The 14792-nt window shown below is 37.0% G+C and overlaps 1 protein-coding gene across 5 annotated transcripts in view; it reads right to left on the bottom strand.

Moving 5' to 3' along the window:
* The window catches only part of FCRL5 (Fc receptor like 5), a 33784-nt gene extending 22640 nt beyond the window's left edge, over nucleotides 1-11144 (bottom strand). For 4 of the 5 annotated variants that reach the window (XR_005362342.1, XM_038542907.1, XM_038542909.1 and 1 more), the window contains exons 1-2: nucleotides 10992-11144; nucleotides 1120-1140 (exon numbers count right to left, since the gene is read on the bottom strand). Coding sequence is in view for 4 of the 5 variants with exons in the window: in XM_038542907.1 (XP_038398835.1) it covers nucleotides 1120-1140; nucleotides 10992-11022 (52 nt within the window). In the remaining variant the exon portion in view is untranslated. The remainder of the gene's footprint in view (nucleotides 1-1119; nucleotides 1141-10991) is intronic. The other variant, XM_038542908.1, reaches the window with a different exon arrangement.
* Between the last annotated feature and the right edge of the window lie 3648 nt (nucleotides 11145-14792).

Here is a 14792-nt window from a genome sequence, read left to right as displayed (position 1 = left end):
GCTTTGGAGAATCCCCAAGGAAGCTGCCTGGGAAAGTCAGGGATTGATCAAAGCTATTGACCAGAGCCCCCAGGGAAGGATGGTTGCTCAGGGATGGCAATGAACAAAATTATTTCAAGAAGGCAACACCAGCAGGATTCACTGCCAAATGTCAGTGGGAGAAATGGCTAATTTCTGGCAAGCATCCTACAGAAAGCCACCCCTGCCCCAACACGGCATCATGGTCACAAATTCATAAGAACCTCCCAAAGAATTGTGTAAATCACAGGTTTACACTTTCCCTAAAAGAATAAATCATATTTTCTGAGGATTTTGGCACTGAGTAAAGCTTGAGAGATTGATTTGTTTAACACCTTCATTTCACAGATAACAATTCAGATGCCCTGAAACTCTCATCATAGCTAATTGTAGCAGAGCAAGGAATGGACAAATCAACCACTGGAATCCAGAGGTGACCCAGACAAGAATGAAATCCTAGGCCAGCTGATTTTGGACAAGAGCAGAGGTTGTAGGTCTTCCTTGCTATTAATGGGTCCTCAAACATTCAAGACACTCTCTGACCAAAGAGTGGCAGTAAGAGTCAGAACTAAGAACATGTGTGATACAGATAATATTTCTTCTCTCCCAATCCCTTTTTCTTTTGTGCATTTTTTCCTTTTAAGGGACCAGTTTTTTGGATGTTCTTCTGTTTTCCACACATTACTAACACTATAGAGAGTGTAATATTCTTGCCACTATCTTCACAGTGTGATGTTTTCAGAGTCTTTCTAGCTTGCTGATTGGAGAAAACTCTATTTCAAATCCTACACGTTTACCACGGAGTTGAACATGTTCTGTCTGGTTGGGTGAGGTCCATCAGCAACTAGGGTAAGCACAGGGCCTTCCCAAGACCAGGAGCTGCTTGTGCATTTGTCAGTTCTTCCAGGGAGAGTGAAGGTAGCTACATGGCTATCCTGACCATTGAGTGATGCCAATAGAGCAGCACATAACACTTTCACATCCCTTCAGCAAGAATAGGATATATTAGAGATCTTCAGACAGCTATTGCAAATTCCTCATATTTATTAAGGAGACACTCTTATCCAAGGACACTGAAGAGCAAAAGGAAGGAGAACTCACCAAATTGTCCACTGACAGGAGCTGCAAAAACAGAAAGAGCCAGAGATGAACACAAAGTAAGGATTCCTTGGGTTTTCAAAAGTTATGCCTACTTTTTTTCTATCCATTATCATTTCTTTAATTAGAAATTCATTTTTAAAAAATTTAACACACATTTGTCAAGTATCTCTCTATATCCTAGTCATTGTGCTTGGACTTCTAAAATGAACAAAAAATGGTACCTGCTGGTAGAAGTTGACAGGAAGTAGAAGCAGAAACATGAAGCAAAATAATATAATTATAATACAGAATGTTTGTGCAATAGAAGTACACATAGGGCATCTTGCAGGCAGAAGAACCACTCCTGCCAGTGTGTGGGGTGAGTGTGAGTGTGTGGTGAAGGGGGTGGGCTATGACAGGTCCTGAAAGAGTGATGTTTGAGAAAATGGAATGAACAGATAGGAGTCAACCAGGCAAAGACTTCTGTACAGGGCAAGAGATGATGGGGAGGGTAATAAAGGCAGAAAGGACACAGAGTGAAGAAAGAATATTGGTGTTCAGGGGTTAACCTGGAGTTCTGGAAGGTAAGAAATGTGGGGGAATCTGGTGACAGAGGCATGCAGGGCTCACATCATGGTTGGTAAGTAGCAATGATTTTATTATAAAAGCTACAGTTTTATTATAGCTGGGAGGCATGGAAAATCTTCAAGTAGAGAGTGACAAGGTTAGAATTTGAAACTTAGATGGGGTGTTATGACAGTGGGTAGACATCAGTGAGACCAGATGTGAAGCAGGGAGACTGATTAGAAGGAAGGGAAATAGAATATGATGTTTAATTTTCTTCAGAGTGTTTAACAAAAATTATTTGCTTCTTTACTTTGTTTACTCTCCCTTCTCTAGAATACAAGCTCTATGAGAGCAAAAACTTCTTATATTCATCATATGTCCCCTCTCCCCCCCTGGATCTGTAACAGTGCCTGGAATATAAGATATATTCCATAAATATTTATTGGGTAACAAATTAAGTAACTAGGTCAGTAAATAGGGATAGGAGGACACAGGCTTGAGAAATGGGTAATGGGAAGACAGAGGAGGAGGCAAAATTGGCATGTTTATAAATTGCTTAGATATTTCAGATGAGGGACAGATTTGATTTATTCAACAGAAAGTTTTGAAATGTCAACTATATGTCAGGGACTGGATAGGGCAAAGGAAATCCATCAGTAAGCAAGAAAGATATTGTCTCTCTCCACATGAGGCTGATGGAGAAGTAATCTAAACCTAAATGTTCTAGAGAACAGTGGATCATTTGCCTTTATCAAAATATCTTGGTTACCATGGAATTTGTGCTGTTTTAATGTAGCTAAATTGTTTCTGTTTCCTATGTGGTAGATTTTCCATATATTATTTTATGTAATCTTGTCAATATCCATATGAAGTAAGTTCTATGACTATAACTATTTTACAGGCCATAAGCTGGTTTAAGTAGCTGGTAGGCAGCAGAATGGAATTTTGAACCGTTTGTTTGAACATGTCCTGTTTGACCCCAAAGCATGTGCTCCTCACCATTACCCTATCCTGCCCTTTTGTGTTGGTACCACATTGGTATGTATTTCCTATTTATGGAGTATTTCATGCAGCTTCCAACTATGGAGTCTTTTTTCTTATATTATGCCCCACTCCTGCACCCTCCACTTCCTAGTCTACCTCTGTTTCATGGAGTCATTACCAGCTACTTGTTATATAGTATTATTTGCTTGCACCATCATTGGTAACTTGGACAATTATTTAACTGAGATCCTGTTAGGTGGATGTTTCTTGTACACTACTGGACTGGCTGGAGGCCCTTTTATACCATGAGCTTCCTAAGCACAGAAATGCTGCCTCCCATGCTCTCCCATCATTCTCAGCACCCAGTACAGTGCTGGGTATAAATGTTACCAAAATTTTTGTTAAATGAATGAATGAATGAATGAATGAATGAATACATTTTATTCTAATAATTTCAGCTTTGGTAAAAACAAATGATTTTTATATATGAATTGATAGTGACTGAAACACACCCAGAGTTGCAATTAGAATGTTAAGTACCATAAATGACATGAGAAGGTGATGGAATAGGAGTTCCCCAGCTTGTATCTCCCACAAAAATACATATTTGGCAGCAGATACCCACAGATAAAAGTGGGACACTCTGAGACCCAGGTAGGATATTGCAAAATCCCACTGCAGCCCAAGACTAAGGAAGATCACTTTGAGAAGGCAAGTACATGCCCTGGTAGAAGACTCACTGACTATAAGCCCACCTGCAGACCCATACCTGCCTTATCTTTCTGTGGACTCAACTCTAGTCCTATTTGTTCATGGTCTTGCCTCTAGATCCTATTGCCAAGGAGCTCAAGAGGAACCACTTCTGTCCATGTCCCAGTAGCTGGCCCACTGATCTCAGACCTGACTGCTGTTGATGAAGCAGTCCTGTGACCCAGTTCCAGTCCCACTTTACTGCAGTCTAGAGGTAGACTTGGCCATCCAGGAATCAGCCTAAAAACGCAGTGGGAGAAAACTCAGGGACTCAGCAAAAATCACACACATTAATGCCCCTGATAACAGGCTTGCTAATTATGGACTCAACTGCAGATCCAGCAACAGCCATGCTCAGCTATGATCCTGGAGGTAGTCTTTTAAGTCCAGGGAATCAGTAGATGGTATTTACCTGCCAAAAGCAATCTGTGAAGGTATCTGATCTTTTAAATACACAGACATCAATGCAAAGTTACACAGATCATGAAGAGTCAGGCAATTATGAGAACATCAATGGAAATTAATAAAGCTCCAGCAACTGACCTTAAAGAAAAGGAATCTATTGACTGCTTGACAAAGAATTCAAAATAATAGTCCTAAAGAAGCTCAGTGAGCTATAAATGGAAACAACTAAGTGAAATCAGGAAAATAATACATAAACAAAATGAGAACTTTAACAAAGAAATAGAAAACATAAAGAAGAAACAGAAATCTTGGGACTAAAGAATAAAATGATTGAAATGAAAAATTCTATAAAGACCTTCAACAGCATAATTGATCATTCAGGAGAAAGAATAAGCAAACTTGAAGACAGGGCATTTGAAATTATCCAGTTAGAAGAACAAAAAGAAGAAAGAACTACAAAAAGTAAAAAACACTTGAATGACTGATGGAACAACAAGTGAATCAATACACATATTATTGAAGTCCCAGAAGAAGCAGAGACTAAAAGCAGAAAGATTATTTTAAAAAATAATGACTGAAAACTTCCCAAATCTGGGGAGGGAAATGTGTATCCAGATTCATGATGCCCAAAGAACCTCCAAGAGGCTGAACATCAAAAGTCTAAACCAAGACACATCATATTTAAATTCTCAAAAGTCAAAGATAAGGAGAATTTTGAAATCAGTAAGAGAAAAATGACTCATTAAGGAATCTCATACAAAGAAACCCCCATAAAACTTAAAGTGGATTTCTTTAGCAATACTGTAGACCAGAGTAGAATGGGATGATATATTCAAAAAAGTGAAAGGAAAAAAAAAAACCCTGCCAATCAAAATACTATACTTACCAAAGCTGTCCTTCAAAAATAAAGAAGAGATAAAGACTTTCCAAGACAAACAAAAGCTGGGGCAGTTAACCACCACTAGACCCGCCTTACAAGAAAAGCAAAAAGGAGTTCTTCAAGGACACCAATGAAAGGACACTAATTAGGAAAGTAAAAACACACAGAAGTATAAAACTCCTTGGTAAAGGTAAATGTATTGTCAAATTCAGAATACTCTAAACACAGTATCTTAGTCCTTCAATCTTCTATGACAAAAATACCATAGTGAGTGGCTTATAAACAACAAAAAAATATTTCTCACAGTTTTGGTGATGGGAAAGTACAATATTAAGGCATCAGTAGATTCATTTCTGGTGAAGGCCTGCTTCATCATAGACATCCATCTTCTCATGTAATAAGGCAGAAGGGTGTGAGAGCTTTCTCTCGCCTCTTTTATAAGTGTACTAATCTCATTTATGATGGCTCTGCTCTGAAGACTTAATCACCTCCCAAGGCCCCAATATCTCCTAATACTGACCACCTGATGGGTCAGAATTTTAGCATATAAATTTGGGGGGACTCAGACCATAGCATACTTTATGGTGATATAGAATCACTTTTCACTATTGTAGAAGTTTTAAAAGACAAAAGTATAAAATAACTATAGCTACAATAATTTGTTAATGTATAAACAATATATAATATACAGATTGTGACATTAATAACAAAATGTGGGGAGGGAGAAGTAAAAGTATAGAGTTTTTATATGTGATTGAAATAAATTTCTTAGCACAAATCGACTGTTATATAAGATGTTTTAGGGATCCCTGGGTGGCGCAGCGGTTTGGCGCCTGCCTTTGACCAGGGCGCGATCCTGGAGACCCGGGATCGAATCCCACGTCAGGCTCCCTGCATAGAGCCTGCTTCTCCCTCTGCCTGTGTCTCTGCCTCTCTCTCTGTGTGTGACTATCATGAATAAATAAATAAAATCTTAAAAAAAAAAGATGTTTTATATAAGCCTCATGGTAATCACAAAGAGAAAAAAAAACTATAGTAAGTACACAAAAGATAAAAAAGAGAGTAATCAAAGCACACCACTACAAAAAAAGAAATCAAATCACAAAGGAAGACAATAAGAGAGGAAGAACATAAAAAGGAACTGCAAAGTCACCAGAAAACAATGAAAAAAATGGCAATAGTAGTCCTTACCTCTCAATAACTACTTTTAATGTAAAAGTATTAAATTTTCCAATAAAAAACACAGAATAGCTGAATGAATAAAAATAATAAAACTGTATGCTATCTATAAATGATTCATTTTAGGCACAAGTAGACTCACTGTAAAAGGATGGAAAATATATTCCATGCAAATGGTAGCCAAAAGAGAGCAAGAGTGACTACACTTTTGTCAGACAAAACCGATTTTAAGTAAAAAATTGTAACAAGAGACAAAGAAAGTTATTATAGAATGATAAACTGGGAAATTCATCAGGAAGATATGCAATGATAAATATATATATACCCCATAAAAAGTGCCTAAATATATAAAACAAATAACAGAACTGAAATAAGAAATAGGTAATAATCCAAAATAGTAGGGAACTTTAATAACCCACTTTCAACAGAGGGTAGATCATTCAGACAGAAAATCAATAAAGAAATGGCAAACTTGTACAACACTGTAGAACAAAAAGTCTGTGTATCTAATATGTAAACCTAATGGACATATACAGAACATTCTATCCTACAGTAGCAGAATACACATTCTTCTCAAGTGAACATGAAACATTCTCCAGCATAAATTATGTATGGGTCACAAAACAAGTCTCAAATTTAAGGAGATTGAGTTTTCTGACCATAATTGTATAAAATTAGAAATCATTAACAGGATGAAACTGGACAGTTCACAAATAATGGAAATGAAGCAACACACTCCAGAACAATCAATGAATGAAAGAAGAAACTGAAAGGAAAATCAGAAAATATCTTGAGAGGGCTGCCTGTGTTGGCTCAGTGGTTGAACATTTGTCTTTGGCTCAGGGTATGATCCCAGAGGTTCAGAATTGAATCCCACTTTGGACCCCTTGTGGGGAGGCTGCTTCTCCCTCTGCCTGTTTCTCTGCCTCTCTCTCTGTGTCTCTCATGAATAAATAAATAAAATCTTTCAAGAAAATATCTTGAGAGAAACAAAAATAGAAACACAACATAGTAAAAATTATGGAATATAGTAAAGCAATTCTAAAAGTTAGTAGTGATTAATGCCTACTTTAATAAAAAGAAAGCTCTCAAGTAAAAAACCTAAATTTACACCTCAAGAAGCCCAAAGTTGGCAGAGGAAAGAAAATAATAAAAATTAGGGGAGAAATAAATCAAATAAAAATAAAAAATAATAGAAAAGAGCAACAAAACTAAGAGCTATTTTTAAAAAGGGATAAACTAAATTGACAAACTTTTAGATAGACCAAGAAAAACGAGAGAAGACTCAAATAAAATCAGAAATCAAAGAGGAGGCATTAAAACCAAAACCACAGAAATATAAACAAATATTACCATGAACAATATACACCAACAAATTGAATAATTTAGAAGAAATCAATACATTTCTAGAAACATACAGCCTACCAAGACTGGATTATGAATAAATAGAAAATCTGAACATACAAGTAAGGAGATTTAATTGTTAATCAAATTTTCCCCTGCCCCCAACAAAGGGGTGCCTGCCTGGTTCAGTCAGTTAAGCAGCTGACTCTTGATTTCTGCTCAGGTCACGAGCTTAGGGTCATGAGACTTAGCCTCAAGCCAGCTCCTTGCTTAATGGGGAGTCTGCTTGAGATTCTCTCCCTCTCCCCCTGCCTCTCCCCTCACTCATACTCTATCTATCTATCTATCTATCTATCTATCTATCTATCTATCTATCTCAAATGAATTTTAAACAACAACAAAGAAAAGCCCAGAACCAGATGACTTCATTGGTGAATACTACCAAGCACTTAAAGAATTAACTCCAACCCTCTCAAACTCTTCCAAAGAAACAGAGGAGAGAACACTTCTAAACATACTTTATGAGGTCAGCCAAACAAGTACACTACAAGAAAACAAAATCACAGGCCAATATCTCTGATAAGCATAGATTTTAAAAGCCCTAAAATGAAGTGAAATGTTAGCCAACTCAATTCAACAGAGTATTAAAAGGATCATGTGTAATTTACCCCTGGGATGACCCAACTTGTGCAAGGCAATAAATGTGATACACTACATTAACAAAATGAAGGATAAAAATCTAAGGATCATCTCAATAGATGCATAAAAAGCATTTCACAAAATTAAACATACTTTCATGATAAAAAAAAGTCTCAACAAATTATGTATAGAAGAGAATTATCTCTCATATATGACAAACCCACAAATAGCATCATAGTCAACAGTGAAAAGCTAAAAGTTTTTCCTTTCAGATCAGGAACAAGGCAAGAATGCTTACTCTCGTCACTTCTATTCAATACAGTGCTGGAAGTCTTAGCCAGAGTAACTAGGCAAGAAGGAAATAAAAGACATCCAAATCAGAAAGGAAGAAGTAAAATTGTCTCTGTTTGCACATGGTAGTATATAATAGATAGAAAACCCTAAGGATTCGCCAAAAAGGAACGCCTGGGTGGCTCAGCAGTTAAGCGTCTGCCTTTGGCTCAGGGCATGATCCTGGAATCCTGGGTTGGAGTCCCACATCGAGCTCCCTGCATGGAGCCTGGTTCTCCCTCTGCCAATGTCTCTGCCTCTCTCTCTCTCTGTGTCTCTCATGAATAAATAAATAAAATCTTTTAAAAAAAAGAGTCTGCCAAAAAACTGTTGAAACTAATAAACATATTCAGTAGAGTTGAAAGACACACAGTCAATGCACAAAAATGAGTTACATTTCCATACACTTGCAAGAAACTATTCGAAAAAGAAAACAGGAAAACAATCCTACTTATTATAGCATCAACAAGAATAAAATATTTAGGAGTAAATTTAACCAAGGAAGTGAATAATCTGGATACTGAAAACTACAAAACATTGAAAGAAATTAAAGAAAACACAAATAAAAATAAAGACATTCGGTGTTTATGGCTTGGAACATTAATATGTTAAAATGTCCATATTATACAAAGAAATCTACAGATTCATTGTAATCCCTATCAAAATTCCAATGGCATTTTTCACAGAAACAGAAAAAAGAATAATAAAATTCATATGGAGTCGCAAAAAAACCCCCCCGAGAGTCAAAGCAATACTGAACAAAAACAAAACTGGCGAAATCATACTGCTTGATTTCAAACTATATTACAAAGCTATAGTAATCCAAAACTGGCATAAAAGTACATATAGAGCAATGAAACAGAATCAAGGACCCAGAAATAAATCCACACATTTACAATTGACTAGTGTTTAACAAGAGTGTTAAGAACACACAGTGGGGAAGGAATAGTCTTCTGTATAATGTGCTGGTAAAACTGAATACCCACATGAAAAAGAATTGGGCCCTTATATCTCACCATGTACAAAAATAAACTTAAAGTATATTAATGAGTTACATATAAGACCCAAAACAATAAAATTTCCAGAAGAAAATATAGGGAGAAAGCTTGTCATTGGTCTGGGACATGATTTTTTGGATGTGACCCCAAAAGCACAAGGAACAAGAGAAAAATAGACCAATAGAATTGCATCAAAATAAAAAGCTTTTGCACAGCAAAGGAAATAAGCATGAAGAGGTAACTTACAGAATGGGAGAAAGCCATTTGTAAGCCACATATCTGATAAAGAAGGTTAATATCTAATATATATAAGGAACTCTAACAAATTAACAATAAGAAAACAAATAGCCTCATTAAAAAATAGAATGGGTGACGGGCACTGGGTGTTATTCTGTATGTTAGTAAATTGAACACCAATAAAAAAAAAAAATAGGTAGGGACCAGAATTGATATTGATATTCTTAATAGAAGATGGCCAATAGTACATGAAAAGATGCTCAACATCACTCATCATCAAGGAAATGCAAATCAAAAACCACAATGAGACATGATCTCACATCTGCCAGATTGACTATTATCATAAAGATAAAAGATAACAAGCATTGGCTAGGAAGCGGAGAAAAGAAACCCTGTGCACAGCTGGTGAGAATGCACTTGGAGTAGCCATTAGGCAAAACAGTATGTAGTTTCCTTAAACAATTAAAAATTAAACTACCATTTGATCCACCAATCCCACTTCTGGATATCTATCCAAGGGAAATGATACTTATTTCTTGAAGAGACACCTGCCGCATCCTTTACAATAGTGGGGATATGGAAACAATCTAAATCTCTACTGATCAATGAATGGATAAAGACAACATGGCATAGATACAAAATGGAGTATCAATCAGCCTCGAAAAAGAAGGAAATCCTGCCGTTGTGACAACATGGATGAACCCCGAGAACACTACACTCAATGAAATGCGCCAGACCCAGGTGAATACTGCATGACCTCAATTTTATGTGGAATCTAAAAAAGCTGAACTTGCAGAAGCAGAGAATAATAAATGTATAACATGGTCACTAGAGTTAATGGTAATATATACTTGAAATTTACTAGGAGAGTAGATCCTGAGAGGTCTTACAAACACTCGCACAAAAGGTAAAGTGAAAAGATAGAAATGTTAATTAGCTCAATCATAGTACTTATTGTAATAATACATGTATATGAAAATATCATCTTTTGCATCTTAAATATGTACAATTTTTGTCACTTATGCTTCAAAAGACCTGGGGAAAAAGAATGTTGTTTGCTTTAGGTTTTCCCCATGCCTTACTCACCTCCCCTCTGGGTCCCACTCTCTCTCTTCCCGTGTTCTTTATCTGCGCATCACTGCTATGGTTTGTATTCAAGTGTTGGGAAAGGGAGACATCCTTTGTGCTAGAGACCATGCCTCCCCTGCTCAGGACCAGGACCTGGGCTTGTCATACTAGCAATAAATAAGTATCCTTTGCAGAGAGAAAAGGAAGGTCTTCTGTGAGGAAGGCAATACTGAACAAGCAAGCATCGTACACCTTCTGGACTTCATGAAGTAATATTTATTGTAGAAAAACAATGAAGAGATTCTTAACTGTTGTGGTCATCGAGTTTCCTTCTTGTAAGACTGAGGGTTTATCTCAGCTCTGACCACTCCTTCAACTTCAAGAGCGAAGCGAAGCCCCTGAGATGTAGGGTGAATCCTGAGAATATCATCTCCCCACACAGGAAAGAATATCTGAGCCCCAAGAGAGGCTGTCCCTGCCCTCCTGGGCCCCTGTCGGGCAGTTCTACTCACCCAGGACCAGCACTGACACCCACAGCAGCATGAAGACCTGGCTGAGACCAAAAGAGAGGTTTTCTCAAGAGTAACAGCGTTGGTTTTGATCTTAGAGTAGTACGCTGTCACAGCAGCCCCAAGGAGCACATCTGAGAAATTTCTTTTTCAAAGAGCAGAATGCATTAGTGAATTAGAAAAAAGGAAGTGGAAGTACCCATTTTAACTACTAATCAAAATTTCCTGCCTTATGATCGAAGTGAGAAAATAATGCTAGGGTTTTAAAAAAGCACATATCCTTGTCCCCACATTTCTAATGCTAGGAAATTACCTTAAGGAAAGTATGTGTAGATAGTCTAAAAGAATGTTTATGGTAGCGTCATTCATAATTGCCAAAATGCTAAGAACACATGAAAGATGATGAATAGGGGACTGTTTACAAATATTCTGATACAGCTCTATGACAACACGCAATACAGCCATTAAGAATGAGGTAAACCTACATGGATAAGCAGGCAACACCCCTCTAGTTAGTGAGGAGAGGAAAACATGAATAGATCGGTACATGTAGTATTGTCCCAATGGGGAACATGTGAAAAAATAGAATTCATGTGTGCATAAACCGATAGAAATATACTTTTTTCCTGGAAAGTATACCTAAAATAGTAGTTACAGTGAACTTGTGGATGAGAAGGAAACATTTGTTTTATGTCTTTCTATGTCTGATTTTTTAAAAATTAATGTTAGTGTATTGCTTTTATAGCTTTTTAAGTCAAGTTTCCATCCTGGTCAACAAAGATCCTTAAGATATTAGTACCATGAGGAACGTCAGTTTCTTCCTTTCAAATAATGTTTCTTACCCCTTCTTTTTTAGATCCATACCTTGGTCCTCCTAAGGGGACATCTCATGTCTACAAATGCACATCACTTTACATATATTATGCTACCTCCCACTTGCAGTACTCAGAGACAAGAAAAGCATATATGGGTAAATAGAAACGAATCCATCTTAGTCCAGCAGAAGATGCGAGCGAAGAGCCTTTACATGTTATTGGATACAAACAGCGCTGCTATGAATATTCTTGGATGCTTCTTCTGCTGCATGTGTAGACACATTTCTACTGGGTACTTACCTGAGAGTGGAATCAGTGGCTCATAAAGCTTGCATATATTTTTAGAAGATAAAAAATTATTTTTTAATAATTTAAAATTAAATTATTTTCCACTAAATTATTTTCCAAAGCGGTTGTGCTAATGCACACCACACCCCATCAACCAGTGTGTGTGCGAGTTCTCGTTGCTCTAAAATCCTTGCTGACATTGATAAAACATGTAGTCTTGTAAATTCTGGCCCTTCTGATGGGATAATCCCAGTGTGGTTTCAAATATGTGCCTGGTGAACTTTGGAACTGAGCATCTTTCGTATTTTAATTGGCAATGTAGATAATCTTTTTGTGTGTGTGAAATGCGTTTAAATCCTTTCCCATTTTTCTCTTGTTTTTCAGTCTTTCTCATTTCGTATTGTGGGGCTTTTAAAGCTGGATATGGATCCTTTTTCGGATACATATTGCGATATCTTTCCTGGTCTGTGGCCTGCCTGTTCACTCTGTGATAAGAGCCTCTGACAAACCACCATTATAAGTCTGATGTGCCCTTTATAAATCCTTTCCTTTATGGTTAGAGCTTTTTCTGTCTCTTTCAGGAAATTTTATCTACTCCAAACTCTTGAATCTATTCTTCTGTTATTTCCTATAAACTTTATACTTTATTTTGCTTTTATTTTATACCTATAGTATCACTGGAATTGACTTTTGTGTATAAGTAAGGGTTTATATTTACTTACAGATGTCCACTTAGCCCAGTTCTCATAATTTATGGAAAATCTAGGCTTTCCACAGCACTGTGCAATTTCACCTTTGTCATAAAACCAACAACCATGTGTGTCTGCTTGTGGAAATTCTGTTCTCTTCCAGTCAGCTATCCGTTCTCATGTCAACACTGTACTGTCTTAATTAATGTTGCCTTTTATTAAGTCTTATTATCTAATAGTTTATCATGCAATATTGTTCATCCTCAAAAAAATCTGAAAAAACAGAACAAAACCAAAAACCTGCTGGATTTCTAATACTTGGAATTGTGCTGACTTGGCAAGTCAATTTATATAAATTAACATGGAGTGAATCTTCCAATCCATAAGCATGGAATAATCACTCCATTTATATAGGACAGCTTGAACTTCTCTCAATAATTTTCTATAACTTTCTTGTAGAAGTTATGTCTTTTGTTAGGTTTATTCCTAAATATTTGATATATATTTTGATGCCATTGTAAGTGACATCATTACAAGTTTTTTTCTAAATATTTATTGTTGGTATATAGCTGCATTTTTTTCTGATTTTCTGTCAATTACTGAAAGAATTATGTTAAAACTTCCCACTATAGTTGTGAATTTGTCTACTTCTTTCATTTCTGTCTGCATTTTCATTTCATATTTTGAAGCCATTTTATGGAGTGCATATACATTTAGAATTATTATTTCTTCCTAGTGGTTTGACATATGTACCAGTATTAAATGTCTGTCTTAATCTCTATATATTTATTTTAAAATTTTTTAAAAATTTAAATCCAATTTAATTAACATATACTATATTATTAGTTTCAGAGGTAGAGTTTAGCCATTCATCAGTTACACACAACATCCAGCGCTCATCACTTCAAGTCCCCACCTTAATGCCCATCACCCAATTATCCCATCTCCTCACCCTCCTCCCCTCCAGTGACCCTCAGTTTCTCTATTACCTGAGAACCACATTAGAGGGGGCTCATCTACCTTTGGACCTGATTCAGAAGATTGAATCTGAATCTGATACTATGATTGGATAAGTCTTGGGAGTCTCTGGAGGTGGTGAGCTTATTTTTCATATATGAAGGATGTGAATATTTGTGACTAGAGGGTGGACTGTCTCCTACGAGACCGTTCTTACAACTGTATGTGCATTCTGCTCTTCCCATCAAAAAGTTCATTATATATTCTTTACGCTTGAATCTAGCTGACCTGTGACTTGCCAATAGAACATGGCAGAAGAAAAGCTGAGCACATTTTGAGCCTGGCCCTTCAGAGTCTGGGCAGTGTTTGTTTTTATTATCTTGGAGCCTTGAACTGTGTAGGAAGTCTGATTGCCCTATTGCAACTGCAGCTGCTCCAGCCTCCCCAGACAAGGCGCCAGACATGTAAACTAAGCCATCTTGCGTGTTCCCACTTGGCTGCATTCCCAAGTGAATGCAGCTACCTGAGGGACCCTCGCTGATCCAGGTGCATGGATAACCCACAGAATCATTGTGGTTTTAAGCTAGAAGGTTTTGGGATGGTTTTCTATGCAACAATAGGTAACTGAGATTGGCTTACTATAGCCTCTTTAGGAATGCTATTTTTATCATTAAGTAATAATCCATTTACCCTTAATAATGCCTTTGTCTTAAGGTTTATTTTTCTAATTAGATCAAGCAGTTATTAATCATGTCATTAAAATCTGCACCCTTACTAATTTTAGTCTGGTCAATGAATAGCCATATGCTCCACATTTCCCAGCTCCCAAATAGTAGAGGACCATGTGAGTAGATATGTCTGATGGGCTGTGAGTGAAGGCAGTCCCAGCTACTCTCAGGCTGAAACAGACCAGAGCAAGTGTGCCCTATCCATGTCCCAATGGCCCATGTGTTCCAGAGAGTGCAGGTACAAAGTGGTGAAGCCCGAGTCATCTTCCCTTCCCATCAGGGGAGCTCCTGACTGATATTAGATGTGTAGCTTGAAAAAAATTAAAT

The sequence above is a fragment of the Canis lupus genome, chromosome 7 (genome assembly GCF_011100685.1).
Source record: "Canis lupus familiaris isolate Mischka breed German Shepherd chromosome 7, alternate assembly UU_Cfam_GSD_1.0, whole genome shotgun sequence".
Lineage (NCBI taxonomy): Eukaryota > Metazoa > Chordata > Mammalia > Carnivora > Canidae > Canis > Canis lupus.
This window is presented reverse-complemented; position numbering and strand designations above follow the sequence as displayed.